Below are 21343 nucleotides of genomic sequence, written 5' to 3'. Positions count from 1 at the left end.
CACACTCACATAGCACCGAAAAGAAAAAGATTCCCCCATTTGGAATTTTCACAACTTCAGAGGAGGTGACAAATCCACAAAACCTCCAACCAAATGATGTGAATCTGTAATAGTAAAAGTTAAAAAAACACCTAAGAAGAAACTGACACAGACATAGCTGTTCCCAAAATTGTCCTTTAAAGATGATGGTAGATCCTGAAAAGATAAGTGGATTGCTTCCATCAGTTGATAATTCAATAATCAGTAACCAGGAGGTTTAAACACAAAAGTAACACCATGAAAATTCAGGCGAAAGTTAGAAGTTTCTCTTCATGCAGACAATTATGATAACACACCACTGGATATCAAGATTGAGACTATAACATAATTTAGAATTGGATTGGATAGTAATTCAGAAGGAAGATGATAGAGTAATACATGGAATTGATTCGAGTAGCACATTTGAGCACCGAGTACCAGGATCGGCATAAATCCAAATGATCTCCTCCTGCGTTTTAGCTTCTGCCAGATGGGGAATTGGAGCATATCCAGGAAAACAAACAAAAGGCCTCAAAAAAACTCCAGCACTTTCAAAATGTCTCTGAAACATCTCATGGATAAAATTTAGTCGGCCCCTCCAGCAGTTTTTCAATTGAGTATAATCACCTAGGTGACCTTCATGCTACCCTACCATCACATGTGACTGCATAGAATCAGGGAATCCCTACAGTATACAAGACGTCATTTAGCCCATTGAGTTTGCACTGACTCGTCAACAGATTATCCCACCCAAGCCCCCTCCCCATGTAACCCATTTATTTGCCATGGCTAATCGACCTTACCTACACATCTTAGGGCACTAAGGAGCAATTTAGAATAGCTAATCTGCTTAACTTGCCCACCTTTGGGCTCTGGGAGGAAACTGGAGCACCTGGAGGAAACCCATGCAAACACAGGAAGAATGTTCAAACTCCACACTGTCACCAGGCTGATATTGATCCTGGGTCCCTGGAGCTGTGAGGCAGCAGTGCTAACCATTGTGCCACTGTGTCGCACATCTGCTATTTCATGAAGAGGAGGGCAAGACAAGGCCCAATCTACTCTCTGAGTGGGATGTAAGAAATCCCATCACTTAATTGTGAACAGCAAGGGTATTATCCCAATGATTTGGGTCTCAATCGACATAACAAAAGCAGATTATCTGATGATTATCAGTTTGATTTGCAGAAGCAAATGTGATGTGCCAAAAAAAAATTACACACCAAGTGATTCGGGTCTGGAATGCTTTGTCTGGAAATGTGGTGGAGGCAGGTTCAATTCAAGAGGGAATTTGATGATTGTTCAAATAGAAACAATGTGCAGGGGTACAGAGAAAATGCAGGAGAACGGCACTAAAGCATAATGCACATTTGGTGAGTCAGTGTAGACACGACGGGCTAAAAGGCCTCCATCTGTGTCATAACAATTCTGTAATACTGAAGTATAGGAAATGCAACACCTACCCTTTGACCTCCTTTCCTTCTCATTGTTCAAAATCCCACCTGTTTCAGCAGGTGATGCTATGACATACTTGTATACCTTTCAATTTGGTTTACACTGCCCATAACATGGTCTCCTCTACACTGGGATGGTCAAACATACACTGACTGACTGCAGAACACCTCTGTGAACTCTTAAATGCTGAATAAACTCAGCAGCTGAGTAAACTCTTTGGATGGGATTTTACAGCCTCGCTCATCCCAAAACCGTAAAATCATCTCCGAGGTCAACGGACCTTTCCATAGTTGGCCCCTCACCTGCTCCGATTCCTGTGGTGTGCGGGATAGTAAAATTTCTGCCCTTGATTTTCATTTCTTCTCCATCTGCAATGAATGTGGCAGAGATTGCTGTGCTAGAGTGAGACTGCTGAGCCACGCCAGATAATGTTGAACACACAGTTCACCACCACGGGCAAACCATCATCCCCTGGAAGGCTATCAGTTTGCTCATGTGTCCTTTTTATTTTCCTTAAAGGTAACCAACAAATCAAATGGTCTGCATGGATCATAGGGACAAGCAACGTGGAATTAAAAGTTGCAGTTCCAGAGTCTGACTTTTGAGTCTTAAATTTCAAAGCATATTTTGGGAAATCACAGTTGCACTCCTCATGAATTATTAAAACAGAAAATTGCAGGGGTGCGCTGTGCTGACTGTGAAGCATTACAAATAAATTTATTAACTGCTGTCTTTTGAAGTTTTAAAGTTTATTTGTTAGTGTCACTAGTAGGCTTACATTAGCACTGCAATTAAATTATTATGAAAATCCCCCAGTCGCCACACTCCGCCGCCTGTTCAGGTACACTGAGGGAGAATTTGGCAAGGCCAATCCACCTAAACAGCACATCTTTCAGACTGTGGGAGGAAACCCACACAGACACGAGGAGAACGTGCAGACTCCGCCCACAGTGACCCAAGCCAGAATCAAACCCAGTCCCTGGTGCTGTGAGACAGCAGTGCTAATCACTGTGCCACTGTATCTGGTGTCACAAATGAGAGCAAGTCAATTTTTAAAAAAGCTGGTACAAAAATGGGATGACTGCAAATGTATCGAAACTCATCTGAAGCTCTGAGGAAGTCACAGGGACTCGGAAATTAATTCTATTTCTCACTCTCATAGATGCTGCCAAACTTGCCGAGTTTATCCAGCATTTTCTGTTTTTATTTCAGATTTCCAGCATCCGCAGTATTTTTGCCCTATTACCTTACAGGGTAGGGAAGAGGAGGCATGCTGTCAGAATAACTCAGCAGGATTAACATGAGGATGAGGGCTTCCAGCCCAGGAAGAAAGGGATGTGAATGTTGGTGGCATGGTGGCACAGTGGTTAGCTACTGCAACGTCACAACGCCAGGGACCAGGGTTCAATTCCAGCTTTGGTCACTGTCAGCACAAAGTCTGCACGTTCTCCCCGTGTCAGCGCGGGTTTCCTCTGCGTGCTCTGGTTTCCCCCACAATACAAAAGACATTTTGATTAGATGTATTGGCCATGCTAAATTCTCCCTCAGTGAACGTGAACAGGTGCCCGAGTGTGGCGACCAGGGAATTTTCACAGTAACCTCGTTGCAGTGTTAATGCAAGCCTACTCCTGACACTAATAACTAAACTTAAACATGTCTTTACAGCCGGTGGTCCTGTGAAGTCACAATCGATGCCCCCAAGCCGTCACAAGGAATTGAAAACGCAAACGGCGGCACCCAGAGATCAGTTGAGAGGAAAGGGGAGGAAAGGAAAAGGAGGTTGCAAGGGAATGGATTACACTACCACTCGGCATGCTGTCAGCTTCGTCCGGCCGCTCACCCGGCTCAAGGTCAGCAAGCAGAAATTCATCTTCGCTGGCACCTACAAAATCTGCAAACTCGCCGCCAACGTGCCTGACCTGGTGGTGTATGAGGGGGTGGACCGGCCCATCCCTGATGTGGAACATTTCCACGGCGTCCTCCTCTTCGCTGACATTTCAGGTTAAAACAGCGGCAGCGGCAGCAATGTATGTGGAAGGCTAAAGTGTTCCTCTGAACCTAAATAAATGCTGGATTCTCTTTCTCCGACAGGATTCACCAGTCTCACTGAGATTTACACGAAGTATAGCAAGAAAGGCAGTGGAGCAGACCACTTGACCAGAACACTCAATGGATACATTTCAGAGATTGTGGATCGTAAGTAGAGTTAGCTGGTAAGAAGTGTCTACTTCAGCACTGACCGAAATCTGTACATTGTTGTGCCCTGTGCCATAGAAATTGGCAGAATTTAAAACGCTGTTAAAGATTCGTCCTCTTATAATTCAGAATGTGCACCACACTGTCAGATCTACAATATTGTCCCCAAAACCCTGGTTTCCAGTCAGCAGCAGAGGAATGGAACCAGGGAATGGTCACTGCACTGGAGGGCCTGGAGTTTGTTGGAAGAAGCAACACTCCCAATTCTGGATAGAAACAGGGGAGGGTAGGTTGTATGAGAGGGGGGAGTTGGGGTGAGTTGTGGAACAGATAAAGATTGTACTAGAATTCCATGGTCAAGGGTCAGTCCTCACTAAAGGCTTCTTTCATCCGTGATTCCCTTTCAGGAATCAATCAACTACTCTGAGTAACAATCAAGGATTTTCAGAGCAATAGCTTCTCCCTCTCCTTGTCACCTCCTGGGGAGAGGGCGGGAATGTGGAACTGAGCCATGACAGATCAGCCATGATCTTATTGAATGGCGGGGCAGGCTCGAAGGGCTAGATGGCCTACTCCTGCTCCTATTTCTTATGTTCTTAACTCCACTGAGAAGGATTATCACTGAGTGAAGCACTGCCCACTGGTGAGTATGAGAACTTGAGATTGGAAGAAAGGAAGAGTGCTGCTTTCCCATGAAGAGGAAGGAGCCTTTGATTACCTTTGGATGGGGAGTCATTATTCCACATCACAGATTTGAAAGAGCTATTGCTGGGCAGCATTTACTTCACATAGATGCTTTGAATGGTTTCAGAAGATGGATGAATGGGAAGAATCCACTACCCAAAACTGCAGGATCCATGGTCCCCAGAACTCACTGGAAAATGTGACACATTAGAAATTTGCAAGAAGAGTTGCTAAAAACATTGGTTGCCTCCAGAATGGCAGCCAATATTGCTTCCATAGAAACTTGCATCCGATCAGTGACTGGGCCTGCCAGAGCTGATTGGTACTGTTTTATTTGTGATGACACTGAGCAGCAGCATCTTTGATCCTGTGCCCAGCACCATGTGGCTGCAAAGAATGGTTGTAGATATTCTCACTCTGGGCAGTGGCATTGAACCTGCTGCCTTAATCTTCCTCCAATGTTTACTGTGAGGAATGTACAAACCCAGGCTAGGAACTGCTCACTGTTAAAAGAAAAAGGATTGGAGAAGTTGATCTTCCTCAAACAGATGTGCCACTAAGATTGAAGACATCTTAAGTTCTTTAGGGAATGCTCTCAATTTCACATAGGAAGGACATAGTAGGACAAGTCTAACAGGAGTGCCAAAACTTAACCCTGTTAGCAGAAATGATAAAAGTTCTAAGCAGTTGCAGAGAGGATTATTAGAATTTTTGGCAATGTTTTAGAGAATAATCTTCTATAAATATAGAGCGCTAGGTCCATCCTAAGTATGCTTTAAATTGTAGGAAGTTTGGATGATGGCATCGGAAATCAAGATCACTATCTTACAAAGAAACTTTGCAGAAGGCTTTGATAGTGAGGGGCCATGTAAAGGTGTAGATGGCAAAAACAGGCAGGAGTGGAATAATTTATATTCCTTCATTCAATCTTTATTTATTGAAAACACTAAGCTGTCAGTGATACCTGCCTTTCTTGGTCACTGATTACATGATCCTGCATTTTCTTCTGCTTGTCCAACCATTTTATTTTGTGGAGACAGGTGACCTTCCACCCACTCCCTTGTCATTGCCTTCAGCTGTTGAAGCAACAAGCCTTCTTAATTACAATCATATATAGAATGCCACAAGCTACAATGATTTTTGATTTCTTCCTGGACTGTATATCAGGGCTTCATCAGATTTATCTAGAGAGCTAAAATGTGATTTCTTCCTCAATTCTGCTTTGTGACACCTACTGTAGTGCCTGTAGAAACCTTATATCCAGCATAATCCCTGTCTCCCCATTAATCCCAATACATGGCTTCGAGTCTTTGAGTGATGGGAGCTGGTTTGACAGATTGTCACATGATGCAATTATTGTGGCAGCTTCCTGGGCACTGAAAACTGATATATATGATAAGCTAATTGACAGTGGAACATTTGCTAACCATGATGAGAATGATAGTCTTTCCTGAAATAAAATTGTCTCATACAGGGATTTGAGTGTCAAATGTATTTTATCAATTGCTTCCTACAGCAGTGGGAAGACTGACATTCTGTAGAATGGCTTGCACTCCCTCCCTTCACATCTGTTTCTACTGGGAAGGGTGCATTTTTGAAGGATAATTCTGATACAAAATTGTAGTAGTGGATTTGGGATGGCACCCTTGAAACACCCATTTTAATCCATCTCCAAATGCAGGAAATTCAGGTAACTAATCCAGCCCCAATGATAGTAATATAGTTTTGAAGTAATGTGAAATGCATTGAAGTGATTATTTATATGCTTCTAGCTTTAACTTATTTCGCTTCTGTAATGACTCTAAATAATGCTGAACAATCTGAATTTCTTTTAGATATCCTTCGAGCAGGGGGAGATATTGTGAATTATGCGGGTAAGAAGATGCAAATTAATATGTTCTATTATATAATTGATACTTATTTTGGACTGCAGAACAGAAGGATTGTTTAGCATTGTATATAATCATTTTCTTTCCCACAGGTGATGCAATGTTAGCGCTATGGAGAGAGAGAAGGAAAGAATTGAGTGAAATTCTCACTTTAGCGGTAAAATGTAGTCTAAATATCCAGGACAAATGTGACAATAGAGAAACTGAAGTAGGAGTCAAACTCAGAGTAAAAATAGGTAATTACTAAGTATTCGTCAGCACCTGTTGTAATCTTGCCCTGTCTGATTTATGCATTACACTCATTGTTAAACTTTGTGTTGGAAGAAACAGCAACAAGTATATCATTGACTGTTAAACCTGATTCATAAGCACACAATACTTGCTGATATGCAAGGTCAATTTTGTTATTCTTGCATATAGTTAATTGAAATATATTTTACAAACCATGACTTGCCGCTTATCTGATTGAAATGATCAGTTTTTAGGGTTTTGGGTTGTAATTTAACTCCTCCCAGATCAGCAGTAATGGAGCAAAAGGATAATTGAAATGAGACGCTTCATTCCTTGTTGAATTCTTCTTTGTTTCGGTGGGGGAATGAGGTCCCTGCCAAACTCCAATGCATTTCAACATATTTCATGCCAGATAAATCTGCCAGAAAGCAAATGTCAGGAAAAGAGAGTCGGAATGCTGCTGTAGATTGGGTTAAGTCCTGCCCCAGTAATGAGACCCTCCTGAACTTATCTTGCTATCAGCAGCCTTCTCCTCATATACTGCAGTTTGGGGCCACAAGGTGAAGGGTCTGGGGTTTGGCAGCACTGAATGAAGTCCAAGGAGCAACTGATAATCGCTTTAATGTGAAATATTCTGCTCAAAATGTCCCTAGTGGTCACATCTAAATAATTACTTATAAATAATTATCTAGATGTGACCATTTTCTATAATTTTTTAAAGTTTATTATTAGTGTCACAAGTAGGTTTACTGCAGTGAAGTTATTGTGAAAATCCCCTAGCTGCCACAGTCCTAGGCCTGTTTGGGTACACTGAGGGAGAAGTTAGCATGGCCACTGCACCTAACCAGCACATCTTTTGGACAATGGGAGGAAACCGGGAGCACTTGGAGAAAACCCATGCAGACACAGGGAGAATGTGTAGATTCTGCACAGACGGTGACCCAAGCTGGGAATTGAATCCTAGATTCAAGGGCTGTGAAGCAGCAGTGCTAACCATTATGCCACTGTATCGCTCCGCATTTATTTTATGCACTGTGCCGCATTTATTTTGTGCATAAATAAGTGCATAAAATAAATGCTAAACCGAAGCAAAGCACCCAGTTTAGGGCGTCCTCGTTCAGTAAATATGCCAGGACCATGGGCATGCTATCACAGAAGGTTCAGATGAATGTAATAAACCTAAAGATAAGATCAAAGTACAAAAATTGTCCATCATCTGGAGCAGCATATTACTGAGGAATGTAGAAAAATACGAATTAAGAGCAGGAGTAGGCTATTCAATAAGACTATGGCTGATCTGATTGCAGCCCCAACTCCACATTCCCACCTACTCCTGATAACCTTTAACTCCCTTGTTGGTCAAAAATCTATCTACCTCTGCCTTAAAAATATTCAATGATCCTGCCTCCAGTGGAAAGACAGTCTCCTTCCTCAGGTCCTCTGAGAGAAAACTATTCTCCTCATCTCCTCCTTAAATGGGTGACACCTGTGTGTCCTCTAGTTCTAGTCTCTCCCAAAAGATAAAACATCCATCAAGTTCCCTCATTATCTTATACAGTTCAATAAGAGCACCTCTCAATCTTCGAAACTCTAATGAATACAGACTTGGCCTGTCCAACTTTGCTCATGAGATAACTACTCCCATCCCAAGTATCAGTGAAGTGAGCCTTCTCTTTACTGCTTCTACTGCATTGATATTCTTTATATATAAGGAGACTAAAACTGTGCGCAGAGCAACGCCCTGTGCAACTGTAGCAAAACATCCCCACTTGTATATTCCATTCCCTTCACAATAGACAATAATATTCCATTTACCTTCCTAATCATTTGTTGTACTTGTATACAAAGTTTTTGTGATTTGAGTACAAGAATATCCAGATTTCTCTGTATTTCAGAATTCTGCGATCTCCCTCCTTTCAAAGAGTATGATGTTTTTCTATTCTTCCAGTCAAAGTGAACAAGTTCACATTTCCCCACATTATACTGTATTTGTCAATTTTTGCTCATCCACTTAAGCTTTCCATATCCCTTTGCCAACTTGCCATGTCCCCTTCACAATTTACGTTCCTGCCTCTTTTTGTGGATGATGACAGTCAACATGGAGCATGAACCCACAACCCGAATTTCATGCTGTGTCAACTGAGCTATGATGTAGAGATGCCGGCGTTGGACTGGGGTAAACATAGTAAGAAGTCTCACAACATCAGGTTAGAGTCCAACCAGTTTATTTGATAGTAATCTCACAAGCTTTCAGAAACGGTGTTCCTTCATCAGGTGTGTGGAAGGTTCTGATCCTAGAAGAGCATATAAAGTCACATACAGTTTACAGAATACTGATTAGTATACAAGTCTTTACAGCTAATCTGATATTCAAGTCTTAAAGATGCAGACAATGTGAGTGGAGATAACATTAGCATCGGTTAAAGAGATGTGTATTGTCTCCAGACAGGACAGTAAGTGAGATTTTACAAGCCTAGGCAAATCATGGAGGTTACAGGTAGTGCGACATGAACCCAAGATCCCAGTTGAGGCCATGCTCAAGTGTGCGGAACTTGGTTATCAGTCTCTGCTCATTGACTCTGCACTGTCTTGTGTCGTGAAGGCCGTCTTGGAGAACGCTTACCCGAATGAGACCGAATGCCCGTAACCGCTGAAGTGTTAACCAGCAGTAAGGGAACGGTCTTGCAGATTGTCGAGTGGTGTTCATTCATCCGTTGTCGTAGCGAACTACCCAGCCTTCAGGAGAACAGTGACCACAATACCACACAACCCTGCCACAGCAACCTCCGGATCATCGACATGGATGCCATCATCTCACATGAGAACACCATCCACCAGGTAAATGGTACATATTCTTGCAACCCAACCAACGTTGTCTACCTAATACGTTGCAGGAAAGGATGTCCTGAAGCATGGTACATTGGGGAGACCATGCAGACGCTACAAGGATGGATGAATGAATATCGCTCGACAATCACCAGGCAAGACTGTTCCCTTCCTGTTGGTGAACCCTTACTGTCCTGTCTGGAGACAATACACATCTCTTTAACCTATATTAATGCTATCTCCACTCACATTGTCTGCATCTTTAAGACTTGAATAGCAGATTAGCTGTAAAGACTTGCATTCTAATCAGTATTCTGTAAACTGTATGTGACTTTATATGCCCTTCTCTGATCAGAACCTCCCACACACCTGACGAAGGAACACCGTTTCCGAAAGCTTGTGAGATTATTATAAAATAAACTGGTTGGACTCTAACGTGGTGTTGTGAGACTTCCAACTGAGTTAGCTAGGCTAGGAAAAGACCACTGGTGTTGCTGCCAGCGCTTATGTTGCTTGCTTATGCTGTTGGTGCTGGTATTGCTCCTACTGCTTGCTGTGCTGCTGGTGTTTCTGTTGTTATTCCACTTATTCCTCATCAGAGGTCCAAGGTAGATCTGATTAACCTGCTCCCATAATGCAGTGAAGGTAGATAGTGGGGAAAATCAGCTAAGGTGCTTAAAATCCAAATGAGGTGAAATGACCTTCATAGAGTTGCAAATCACTTGTGAAGCAATGAACTTGGGGTCTCTTAAAAGTGGTGTGAGCACAAGGCTGCCACATTGCTATATGTTTCACTATTTAAAAACTTTCAACCATTATTTTCATTGAACAATAGCGCCTGCTATTTTTCACCTGGTTGATCCTGGTGAGTTTCTTGGGAAACTTGTGCACTGGCTATTCAGAATTCTGGATTAAATTCACATTTAATTACCCATTTAATTATTGAAATTGTAGGTCTTGTAGCATCCTTGCCTCTGAGCCATAAGCCCTGAGGTTGAGTCCCATTTCAAGACTCGATGGCCATCGAAGGTGCATTCGTAACATGGTCCAAGAGGTTGACTATCAATTCTTTTAATATACCTATGGTAGGCAGTAAGAGTGACAGCAACTCTTACACCTTGCTTGATGTGGAGTAGCATCCCTCAATCTATAACCTCTGGCTTCAGGTTAGTGAACTATCCCAGCAGAAACAGATTATGGAAAACAAATGGAAACATGGGCTTTATCTGCCTCATGTGTCCCTAGTTAAAGCCTATTGAAATTATTTACCCAACAACTCCTTTGCTCCTACTGCTTGCTGTGCTGCTGGTGTTTCTGTTGTTATTCCACTTATTCCTCATCTGAGGTCCAAGGTAGATCTGATTAAGCTGCTCCCATAATGCAGTGAAGGTAGATAGTGGGGAAAATCAGCTGAGGTGCTTAAAATCCAAATGAGGTAAAATGACCTTCATAAAGTTGCAAATCACTTGTGAAGCAATGAACTTGGGGTCTCTTAAAAGTGGTGTGAGCACAAGGCTGCCACATTGGCAGCCCAACAGCTATATGTTTCACTGTTTAAAAACTTTCACCCACCCAGTTAAATCTAGAGTGACTTCAAGTCAAGCTTTCAACTTGGTGCCACTTTCCAGGTCTTTAACAACTACCTAAGCCTGCACCCCCTTGGCAGTTAAAATTGTGCTTTATATTTGTGGTTCATTTTATACATTATTGTGAAAGATATTTTTTATTGAACATTTTAGTTGCTATAATAAGTTAGCAGGTGAAAATCAAACCAATATTGTTGTTAATAAACATCAAGAAAGATTAACATGCCTGGTGTTACAAAGTTAAAGGGTTGAATTTTACAGCCCCATCACACCAGGGGCAGGGCTGTAAATTGCAGCAAGCCATTCAAAATCTCTTTGACTTTGGTGGGACTGTAAAACCCCACAGGTGTCAAGTTCCGCCACGTATGATTCTGGGAACCAGCAATGAACAGAAGGTTGCCATTCAATGTGCATTTTCTTTGCAGGTATTTCAGCAGGAAAGCTTTCCAAAGTCGTAATGGGGGATGAGGAATCTCGCTTTTATGCACTAATTGGTCGAGCAGTGGATGAGGTTCGGAAAGCTGAAGGACTTGCTTCAGCCAACACTATTATTTTATCCGCAAATGCATGGGAGCTCTGTGACAGAGAAAATCTAGTTGTTGAAAAGATAGAAAATGAAAGAGCTGTAAAGGTATATTAAAATATTTCTCATGCTTTATTCATCATTGCCATGAATTATGATTCTAACAACCTTAGTGCATGTGCCTTTATAACTTTGCTTCTTTATACATTTCAGATATCTGTAATTCTTCAATTAAGTACATTTTTCTTGATATATTTTCCAAATTTATATTTTACCAATGTCTATTTGTGTCATCTGATCTTACTTTTTTTGGTATACTTGGTAAGAGATTCCAGCTGGTTAGGGTATTGGCCATGCTAAATGCTCCCTCAGTGTATCTGAACAGGTGCCGGAGTGTGGCGACTCGGGGATTTTCACAGTAACTTCATTGCAGTGTTAATGTAAACGAATCGATGACAGTAATAAATAAACTAACCAAACTAAACTACTTGCAAAAATTGTTTCTTGATTGTAGTCAAGAAATTAAGTTGTTAATGTATTAATCAAAGGCAATTATTACCTCTCTTAGTTTTGATATGTTACACCACAGTAGGAAAGATTACTTATGGAACTATATTTTGAACAAAATGGAGACAAGAGTTTTCAAACACTGAAAATTTCAATTACTTTTCCAGTTTTTAACTTAAAATGAATAATTTTCAAACAGCTTGAAATTACCCTTACACTGTTGGCATTGCTGGTTCGGCCAGAATTGATTGTCCATCCCTTATTGCCCTTGAGAAGTTAGTGGTGAGCTGCCTTCCTGAACCACTGCAGTCCTGTGGTGTAGGTACACCCACAGTGCTATTAAGGAGGAGTTCCAGGATTCTGACCTAGTAACAGTGGAGGAATGGCAATATATTTCCATGTCAGCATGGTCAGTGGCTTGGAGGGGAACTTCTGGGTGGTGGTGTTCTCAGGTACCTGCTGCCTCTGTTTATTTAGATGCTGGTGGAATTTGAAATTTTGCCCTGGATCTGTAGATTACTAGGCCAGTGACAGTATCACTAATCCACTGTTGGTGAAACAGCTGAAAATGGTTGGACTTAGGTTAAGGTTTGTAACAAAAATAAAAATACAAAATGGTAATGTTAGTTGTGCATTGACAGAAAAGTTACAAAACATGTTATAATTTTAAAATGTGCTATTACTTATGTGGCGAAAAACTGCAGCAGGCGACGGTACAGTGGGACCTCGGGGTCCTTGTGCATGAGTCGCAAAAACCCAGCCTGCAGGTGCAGCAGGTGGTCAGGAAGGCGAATGGGATGCTGGCCTTCATAGCGAGGAGGATTGAATATAAAAGTAGGGAGGTCTTGCTGCGGCTGTATAGGGCATTGGTGAGGCCGCAACTGGAGTACTGTGTGCAGTTTTGGTCGCCGTACTTACGCAAGGATATTTTGGCCTTGGAGGGAGTGCAGAGGAGGTTTACTAGGCTGATACCGGAGTTGAGGGAGTTGAGCTATGAGGAGAGGCTGAATAAACTAGGCTTGTACTCGTTAGAGTTTAGAAGAATGAGGGGAGATCTCATTGAGACATATAAGATGATGAATGGGATGGATAGGATAGAGGTGGAGAGACTCTTCCCACTCAGAAAGGACAGTAGGACTAGGGGGCACAGCCTCAAGATAAAGGGGGGGCGGTTTAGAACGGAGTTGAGGAGGAACTTCTTCACTCAAAGAGTGGTGAATCTCTGGAATTCTCTGCCCGTTGAGGTGGTGGAGGCTGCCTCGCTAAATATTTTTAAGACGCGGGTTGATGGGTTTTTGATAAGTGAGGGGATTAAGGGTTATGGGGAGAGGGCGGGAATGTGGAACTGAGCCACGACAGATCAGCCATGATCTTATTGAATGGCGGGGCAGGCTCGAAGGGCTAGATGGCCTACTCCTGCTCCTATTTCTTATGTTCTTATGTTCTTTAATGCAGGTGCGGTACATTAAGAGAGATCCAAACTTTTCAGTTGAAGATTATATCAAATCTTTTGGAAACCATTTGGAGTATCAAGACGCTGGTAGTAAAAGTACGTTCATGGCATAGTCTTTATTTTCTGTTGTTGGCTGACTACTGTATTTGAATTTTCATTTGGACATAAGAAGCTGACTTTTGATTTATTTACAGGGACAATAAGAAAAACATCAAACTTATTGCCAAACTTACAACTTGAATCAGTTCTCCGTAAATATCTCTTGAAAACAGTTTTATTAAAGGTATGAAATTTTAAGACAATATCATTATCAAATTGTATTTTTGTGCTCTTGAAGAATTGTATGTATTTTTAATTCAGTATCTAGCTCTAGATATATACCCAGAGTCCTTGTTCACCTTGGGGTCTTTAGCAATTGCTAGATTTCCAAGATTTAGAGTTAGTTTTGTTACAGGCTTCTTCAGTAGTGTATGAATATATGCACTGTACAACTTACAGTTTTCAATCTTATTCACATTCTGTCTTTTCAATCTGAACAAGTGTTTGAAACAGGTTTTTGCATATCTCTTCTATTCCTTCAATTATTGCAAAATGCACAGATCAAAGCAAAGCATTATGTTTACTAACATATATTAACAGACGCTAAATGCCTGGAACATAAGAACATAAGAAATAGGAGCAGGAGTAGGCCATCTAGCCCTTCGAGCCTGCCCCGCCATTCAATAAGATCATGGCTGATCTGTCGTGGCTCAGTTCCACATTCCCGCCCTCTCCCCATAACCCTTAATCCCCTCTCTTATCAAAAACCCATCAACCTGCGTCTTAAAAATATTTAGCGAGGTAGCCTCCACCACTTCAACGGGCAAAGAATTCCAGAGATTCACCACCCTTTGAGTGAAGAAGTTCCTCCTCAACTCCGTTCTAAACCGCCCCCCCTTTATCTTGAGGCTGTGCCCCCTGGTCCTACTATCCTTTCTGAGCGGGAAGAGTCTCTCCACCTCTATCCTATCCATCCCATTCATCATCTTATACGTCTCAATGAGATCTCCCCTCATTCTTCTAAACTCTAATGAGTACAAACCTAGTTTATTCAGCCTCTCCTCATAGCTCAACCCCCTCAACTCCGGTATCAGCCTAGTAAACCTCCTATGCACTCCCTCCAAGGCCAAAATATCCTTGCGTAAGTACGGCACCCAAAACTGCACACAGTACTCCAGCTGTGGCCTCACCAATGCCCTATACAGCCGCAGCAAGACCTCCCTACTTTTATATTCAATCCCCCTCGCTATGAAGGCCAGCATCCCATTCGCCTTCCTGACCACCTGCTGCACCTGCAAGCTGGGTTTTTGCGACTCATGCACAAGGACCCCGAGGTCCCTCTGCACCATCGCCTGCTGCAGTTTTTCGCCACGTAAGTAATAATCCTTCCTACCATTATTCCTACCAAAGTGGACCACCTCGCACTTGCCAACATTAAATTCCATTTGCCATTTCCTGGCCCATTCGCCCAGCCTATCTAGATCCTTCTGTAGACTCTCCACACCCTCCGCACAATTTGCCGTTCCACCAATCTTGGTGACATCAGCAAATTTCGACACCCTACACTCGGTTCCCTCCTCCAGATCATCTATATAAATGGTAAATAGCTGAGGCCCCAGCACCGACTCCTGGGGCACTCCACTAGTCACCATCCACCAATCCGAATAGCACCCATTGACCCCCACTCTCTGCCTCCTATTTGACAACCAATCCTCTATCCACGCTAACACCCTACCCCCAACTCCATGTCCCCTGACCTTCTGCAATAACCTCTTGTGAGGCACTTTGTCAAACGCCTTCTGAAAATCCAGAAAGGCCACATCCACCGGCTCTCCTCTATCCACCGCCCTAGACACATCCTCATAGAACTCCAGTAAATTTGTCAGACACGACTTCCCTTTAATGAAACCGTGCTGCGTCTGCTCTATCAAGCAATTCCTCTCAAGATGCCTCGCTATTTCCTCCTTGATGACGGATTCTAACATTTTACCTACAACAGACGTTAAACTAACCGGCCTATAATTCCCTGCCTTTTGCCTGGCACCCTTCTTAAACAACGGCGTAACATTAGCCGCTTTCCAATCTTCCGGCACTTCCCCGGAATCCAGCGACGTCTGGAAAATAACCACCAAGGCATCCACTATCACCTCCGCCATTTCTTTCAGAACCCTCGGATGCATTCCATCCGGTCCTGGGGACTTGTCCACAATCAGCCCCTCCAGTCTGTCGAGCACCGCCTCTCTTGTAACAGTAATGTCATTAAGACCCTCCAGTCCTACCACCTTTCCATCACTAACACCCAGCAAATTATTCACATCCTCCTCCGTGAAGACAGAAACAAAAAAGTTATTCAGGACCTCAGCCATATCCCCATCCCCTACCACTAAGTCCCCCTTCTCATCCTCTAAGGGACCAATGTTCACCCTAGCCAGCCTCTTCCTTTTTATATATTTATAAAAACTCTTGCTATCCTTTTTTATATTAAGCGCTAGCCCAGCTTCATAGTTTCTCCTACCCTTCTTTACCAACTTCTTTGTCAATCTTTGTTGACATTTAAACCTCTCCCAATCCTCTTCTCGCCCACTACTCTTAGCTACTCTAAACGCCTCCGCTTTTAATTTAACACTTTCCTTCACCTCCTTCGTTATCCACGGCTTATTACCTCTCCTCCTACTGTCCTTTTTGACCAACGGAATAAATTTCAGCTGAGCACCAAGAAAGATCTCCTTAAAGATTCTCCACTGCTCCTCAGCAGACCCTCCCTCCAACGTGCTCCCCCAGTCAACATTCGCCAATTCTTCTCTCATCCTACCGTACTCCCCTCTGTTCAAACAAAGGACGCACGTCTGGGAACCCACTTTCTCCTCCTCCATCTGCACCAGAAACTCCACCATACAATGATCACTCTCCCCAAGAGGATCCTTCACCGCAAGGTCCCTAATTCTACCCGCCTCATTACATAACACCAGATCCAAGATAGCTCGCTCCCTCGTCGGCTCCAACACACACTGTTCAAGGAAACTATCCCGGCAGCATTCCAAGAACTCCTCCTCGAGCCCACCGCGTCCAACATGGGTCGACCAATCAATATGCAGATTGAAATCCCCCATAACTACGGCCGTCCCATTCCTGCACGCCGCACTTATTTGCGCGTTAACAGCCCGCCCCACCTCCAGATCATTATTCGGGGGCCTATAGACGACACCCACCAGCGTCTTCCTCCCTTTGCTGTTCCTAATCTCTACCCACAACGATTCTGCTTTCTGCTCCTTGGCTCCAATATCATCCCTTGCTACCACCCTGATGCTATCCTTAATCAGCAGAGCTACGCCCCCCACTTTTCCCTCCCGCCTATCCTTCCTAAACACTTGATACCCCTGAACATTCAGCTCCCAGTCCCTGTCACCCTGCAGCCACGTCTCTGTAATGGCCACCAGATCATATCCATTTGTGCTGATCTGCGCCACCAGCTCATCCACTTTATTCTGAATGCTTCATGCATTTAGATAAAGTGCCTTCATCCCAGCCTTCACCTGGACCCTATTTGCCATAACGCCACCAACCATACTCACGCCCCCTACTCCCTCTATTATTGGGACATCCTCGTATTAGGAAATGTGTCTCACTGCAATTATAACAAGAAAATAAATACTCCTAAATGAAGGAACCGTCTTGTTTGATTTTAAGCCAGATATTACTGTTTAGAGTGGAGTGAAAATTGAGGGAGTGAATTAATTTTCTTTCTGTTTTCGGCCATTAGTAGGGTATAAAAAGTGTGAGAAATGTCTTGCCTGAAGTTCTAGGGTGCAATCGATGGCATACATTCCATTCCAGTTTCTGTCAGAGATGTGCACAGATCTATACTCAATAGCTTTAGCTATGTATGTGATTTAGCTGCAGCTACATAAAAGGGGATAGGGCACTTTGATCTCTCTCCAGGTGCCCCTTCTACTCAGAGTCAGGCAGGGACCCTGAGCTACCCAAAGGGAGGAAGAACGCTGCTGCATAGCCATTGGACCTCCACTCAAGACTCTAAGGTGCTGAAACTTTGGAATTCCCCTTACCTATGACCCCTTCATCTTCATCCTGTGTGACCACAGAGCAAGTAGCTGCCTCACACACAGCAGGACAAGTAAGCTGTGGCCTACGAGGCCTCAGGTCTCCAGAGGATGTCTGCTAAGGTCTTCAAAGACAACAGGTCAAAATGCTCAAAAGGCTGCCTGCACCCCTGAGGTGATGTTGGGGAAAGTCAAGAAGAAGGGGTTGGGAATGCAAGATTCAGAGGTTGCTGTGACACTTCTGCAAATAGATCTCACTGGCACTTTAATCAGGTGAGATACTGTTCAGTTGCGATCCATACTCCACTGCCGTTGTGCCGCTGCCCGTGGTGCTCATTTGTTGAAAGGCCTTAACACTGTCATCTCACACCACATACAGCTCCCTCTGAAACACTTTCCCCTCTTCTAACCGGTACCCCTTCACACACACACACTCCCCCACCCCGACACACACTCCCCCCACACACTCCCCCCACCCCGACACACACTCCCCCCACACACTCCCCCACCCCCACACACACTCCCCCACACACACTCTCCCCCACACACTCCCTCACCCCCACACACACTCCCCCACACACACTCCCTCACCCCCACACCACTCCCCCACACACACTCCCTCACCCCCACACACACCCCCCCCACACACTCACCCCCACACACACTCCCCCACACACACTCCCACCCCACACCACTCCCCCACACACACTCCCTCACCCCCACACACACTCCCCACCACACTCCCTCACCCCACACACACTCCCCCACACCTCCCTCACCCCCACACACACTCCCCCACACACACTCCCTCACCCCCACACACACTCCCCCACCCCCTCACCCCCACACACACTCCCCACACACACTCCCTCACCCCCACACACACTCCCCCACCCCGACACACACTCCCCCACACACACTCCCCCCACACACACTCCCCCACCCCCCACACACACACCCCCCACACCACTCCCCCACACACTCACCTCCCCCACACACTCCCCCCCACACACACTCCCCCACACACACTCCCTCACCCACACACCTCCCACACTCCCCCACACACACCTCCCCCACACACTCAACCTCACCCCCACACACACACACTCCCCCACCACCACACTCTCCCCCACACACTCCCTCACCCCCACACACACTCCCCCACACACACTCCCCACCCCCACACACACATTCCACACCACACACCCTCACCCCCCACACACACTCGCCCCACACACACTCCTCTCACCCCACACACACTCCCCCACCCCGACACACACTCCCCCCACACACACTCCCCCACCCCCACACACACTCCCCCACACACACTCCCCCACACACACTCTCCCCCACACACTCCCCTCACCCCCACACACACTCCCCCACACACACTCCCCCACAAACACTCTCCCCCACACACTCCCTCACCCCCACACACACTCCCCCACACACACTCCCCCACCCCCACACACACTCCCCCACACACACCCCCACACACACTCCCCCACACACACTCCCCACACACACTCCCCCACACACACTCTCCCCCACACACTCCCTCACCCCCACACACACTTCCCCACACACACTCCCCCACACACACTCCCTCACCCCCACACACACTCCCCCACACACACTCCCTCACCCCCACACACACTCCCCCACACACACTCCCCCACCCCCGCACACACTCCCCACCCACACACACACTCCCCACCCCCACACACACTCCCTCACCACGCACACAATCCCCCGCACACACTCCCCCACACACACTCCCTCACCCCACACCTCCCACACACACACACTCCCCCACAAACACACCCCCACACACACTCCCCCACACACACTCCCTCACCCCCACACACACTCCCCCACAAACACACCCCCACACACACTCCCCCACACACACTCCCTCACCCCCACACACACTCCCCCACAAACACACCCCCACACACACTCCCCCCACACACACTCCCTCACCCCCACACACACTCCCCCACACACACTCCCTCACCCCCACACACACTCCCCCACAAACACACCCCCACACACACTCCCCCACACACACTCCCTCACCCCCACACACACTACCCACACACATTCCCCCACCCCCACACACACTCCCCCACACACACTCCCCCACCCCCACACACACACCCCCACACACACTCCACCACCCCCACACACACTCCCCAACACACACTCCCTCACCGCCACACACACTCCCTCACCCCCACACACACTCCCCCACACACAGTCCCTCACCCCCACACCCACTCCCCCACACACACTCCCTCACCCCCACACGCAATCCCCCACACACACTCCCTCACCCCCACACGCAATCCCCCACACACACTCCCTCACCCCCACACACACTCCCTCATCCCCACACACACTCCCTCATCCCCACACACACTCCCTCACCCCCACACACACTCCCCCCACACACACTCCCCCCACACACACTCCCTCACCCCTACACACACTCCCCCACCCCTACACACACTCCCCCACCCCTACACACACTCCCCCACCCCCACACACACTCCCCCATATACACTCCCTCACCCCCAAACACACTCCCCCGCACACACTCCCTCACCCCCACACACATTCCCTCACCCCCTCACACACTCCCCCCACACACAAACACACACTCCCTCACCCACTCCGCCAACCCCACACCCACGCCCCCACCCCCACTCCCCCACGCCCACAAGCTCTCCCCCCACACGCACTCCCCCACACGCTCTCCCCCACACGCACTCCCCCACACGCACTCCCCCACACGCACTCCCCCACACACACTCCCCCACACGCACTCCCCCACACACACTCCCTCATCCCCCACACACACTCCCCCACCCCCCACACACACTCCCCCCACACACACTCCCCCAACCCCACACACACTCCCCAACACACACTCCCACACACACTCCCTCACCCCCACACACACTCCCCCACACACACTCCCTCACCACCACACACACTCCCCCACACACACTCCCTCACCCCCACACACACTCCCCCACACACACACTCCCCCCAGACACACTCCCCCCAGACACACTCCCTCACCCCCACACACTCCCCCACACACACTCCCTCACCCCCACACACACTCCCCCACATACACGCCCTCACCCCCACACACACACCCCCACACACACTCCCCCACACACACTCCCTCACCCCCACACACACACCCCACACACACTCCCTCATCCCCACACACACTCCCCCACACTCACTCCCTCACCCCCACACACACTCCCCCACACACACTCCCTAACCCCCACACGCACTCCCCCACACGCACTCCCCCACACGCACTCCCCCACACACACTCCCTCATCCCCACACACACTCCCCCACCCCCACACACACTCCCCCACCCCCACACACACTCCCCCACCCCTACAAACACTCCCCCACACACACTCCCTCATCCCCACACACACACCCCCCAACCCCACACACACTCCCCAACACACACTCCCACACACACTCCCTCACCCCCACACACACTCCCCCACACACACTCCCTCACCCCCACACACACTCCCCCACACACACTCCCTCACCCCCACACACACTCCCCCACACACACTCCCTCACCCCCACACACACTCCCCCACACACACTCACTCACCCCCACACACACTCCCCCACACACACTCCCTCACCCCCACACACTCCCCCACACACACTCCCTCACCCCCACACACACTCCTCACCCCCACACACACTCCCCCACACACACTCCCTCACCCCCACACACTCCCCCACACACACTCCCTCACCCCCACACACACTCCCCCCAGACACACTCCCTCACCCCCACACACACTCCCCCACACACACTCCCT

At 46.7% G+C, this 21343-nt stretch overlaps 1 protein-coding gene across 1 annotated transcript in view; it reads left to right on the top strand.

Moving 5' to 3' along the window:
- The first annotated feature begins 3263 nt into the window (after positions 1–3263).
- LOC145349719 (adenylate cyclase type 10-like) overlaps positions 3264–21343 on the top strand; it is a 164835-nt gene continuing 146755 nt past the window's right edge. Inside the window, exons 1-7 of the mRNA XM_080198257.1 lie at positions 3264–3474; positions 3565–3669; positions 6189–6227; positions 6335–6478; positions 11311–11516; positions 13371–13464; positions 13563–13651. Of these exons, the coding sequence (XP_080054383.1) occupies positions 3264–3474; positions 3565–3669; positions 6189–6227; positions 6335–6478; positions 11311–11516; positions 13371–13464; positions 13563–13651 (888 nt within the window). The remainder of the gene's footprint in view (positions 3475–3564; positions 3670–6188; positions 6228–6334; positions 6479–11310; positions 11517–13370; positions 13465–13562; positions 13652–21343) is intronic.

This window comes from Carcharhinus amblyrhynchos, chromosome 11 (genome assembly GCF_965287045.1).
Source record: "Carcharhinus amblyrhynchos chromosome 11, sCarAmb.v2.hapA, whole genome shotgun sequence".
NCBI classification, from domain to species: domain Eukaryota; kingdom Metazoa; phylum Chordata; class Chondrichthyes; order Carcharhiniformes; family Carcharhinidae; genus Carcharhinus; species Carcharhinus amblyrhynchos.
Note: the sequence above shows the minus strand (reverse complement) of the source record. Positions and strands in the feature narration are given on the sequence as shown.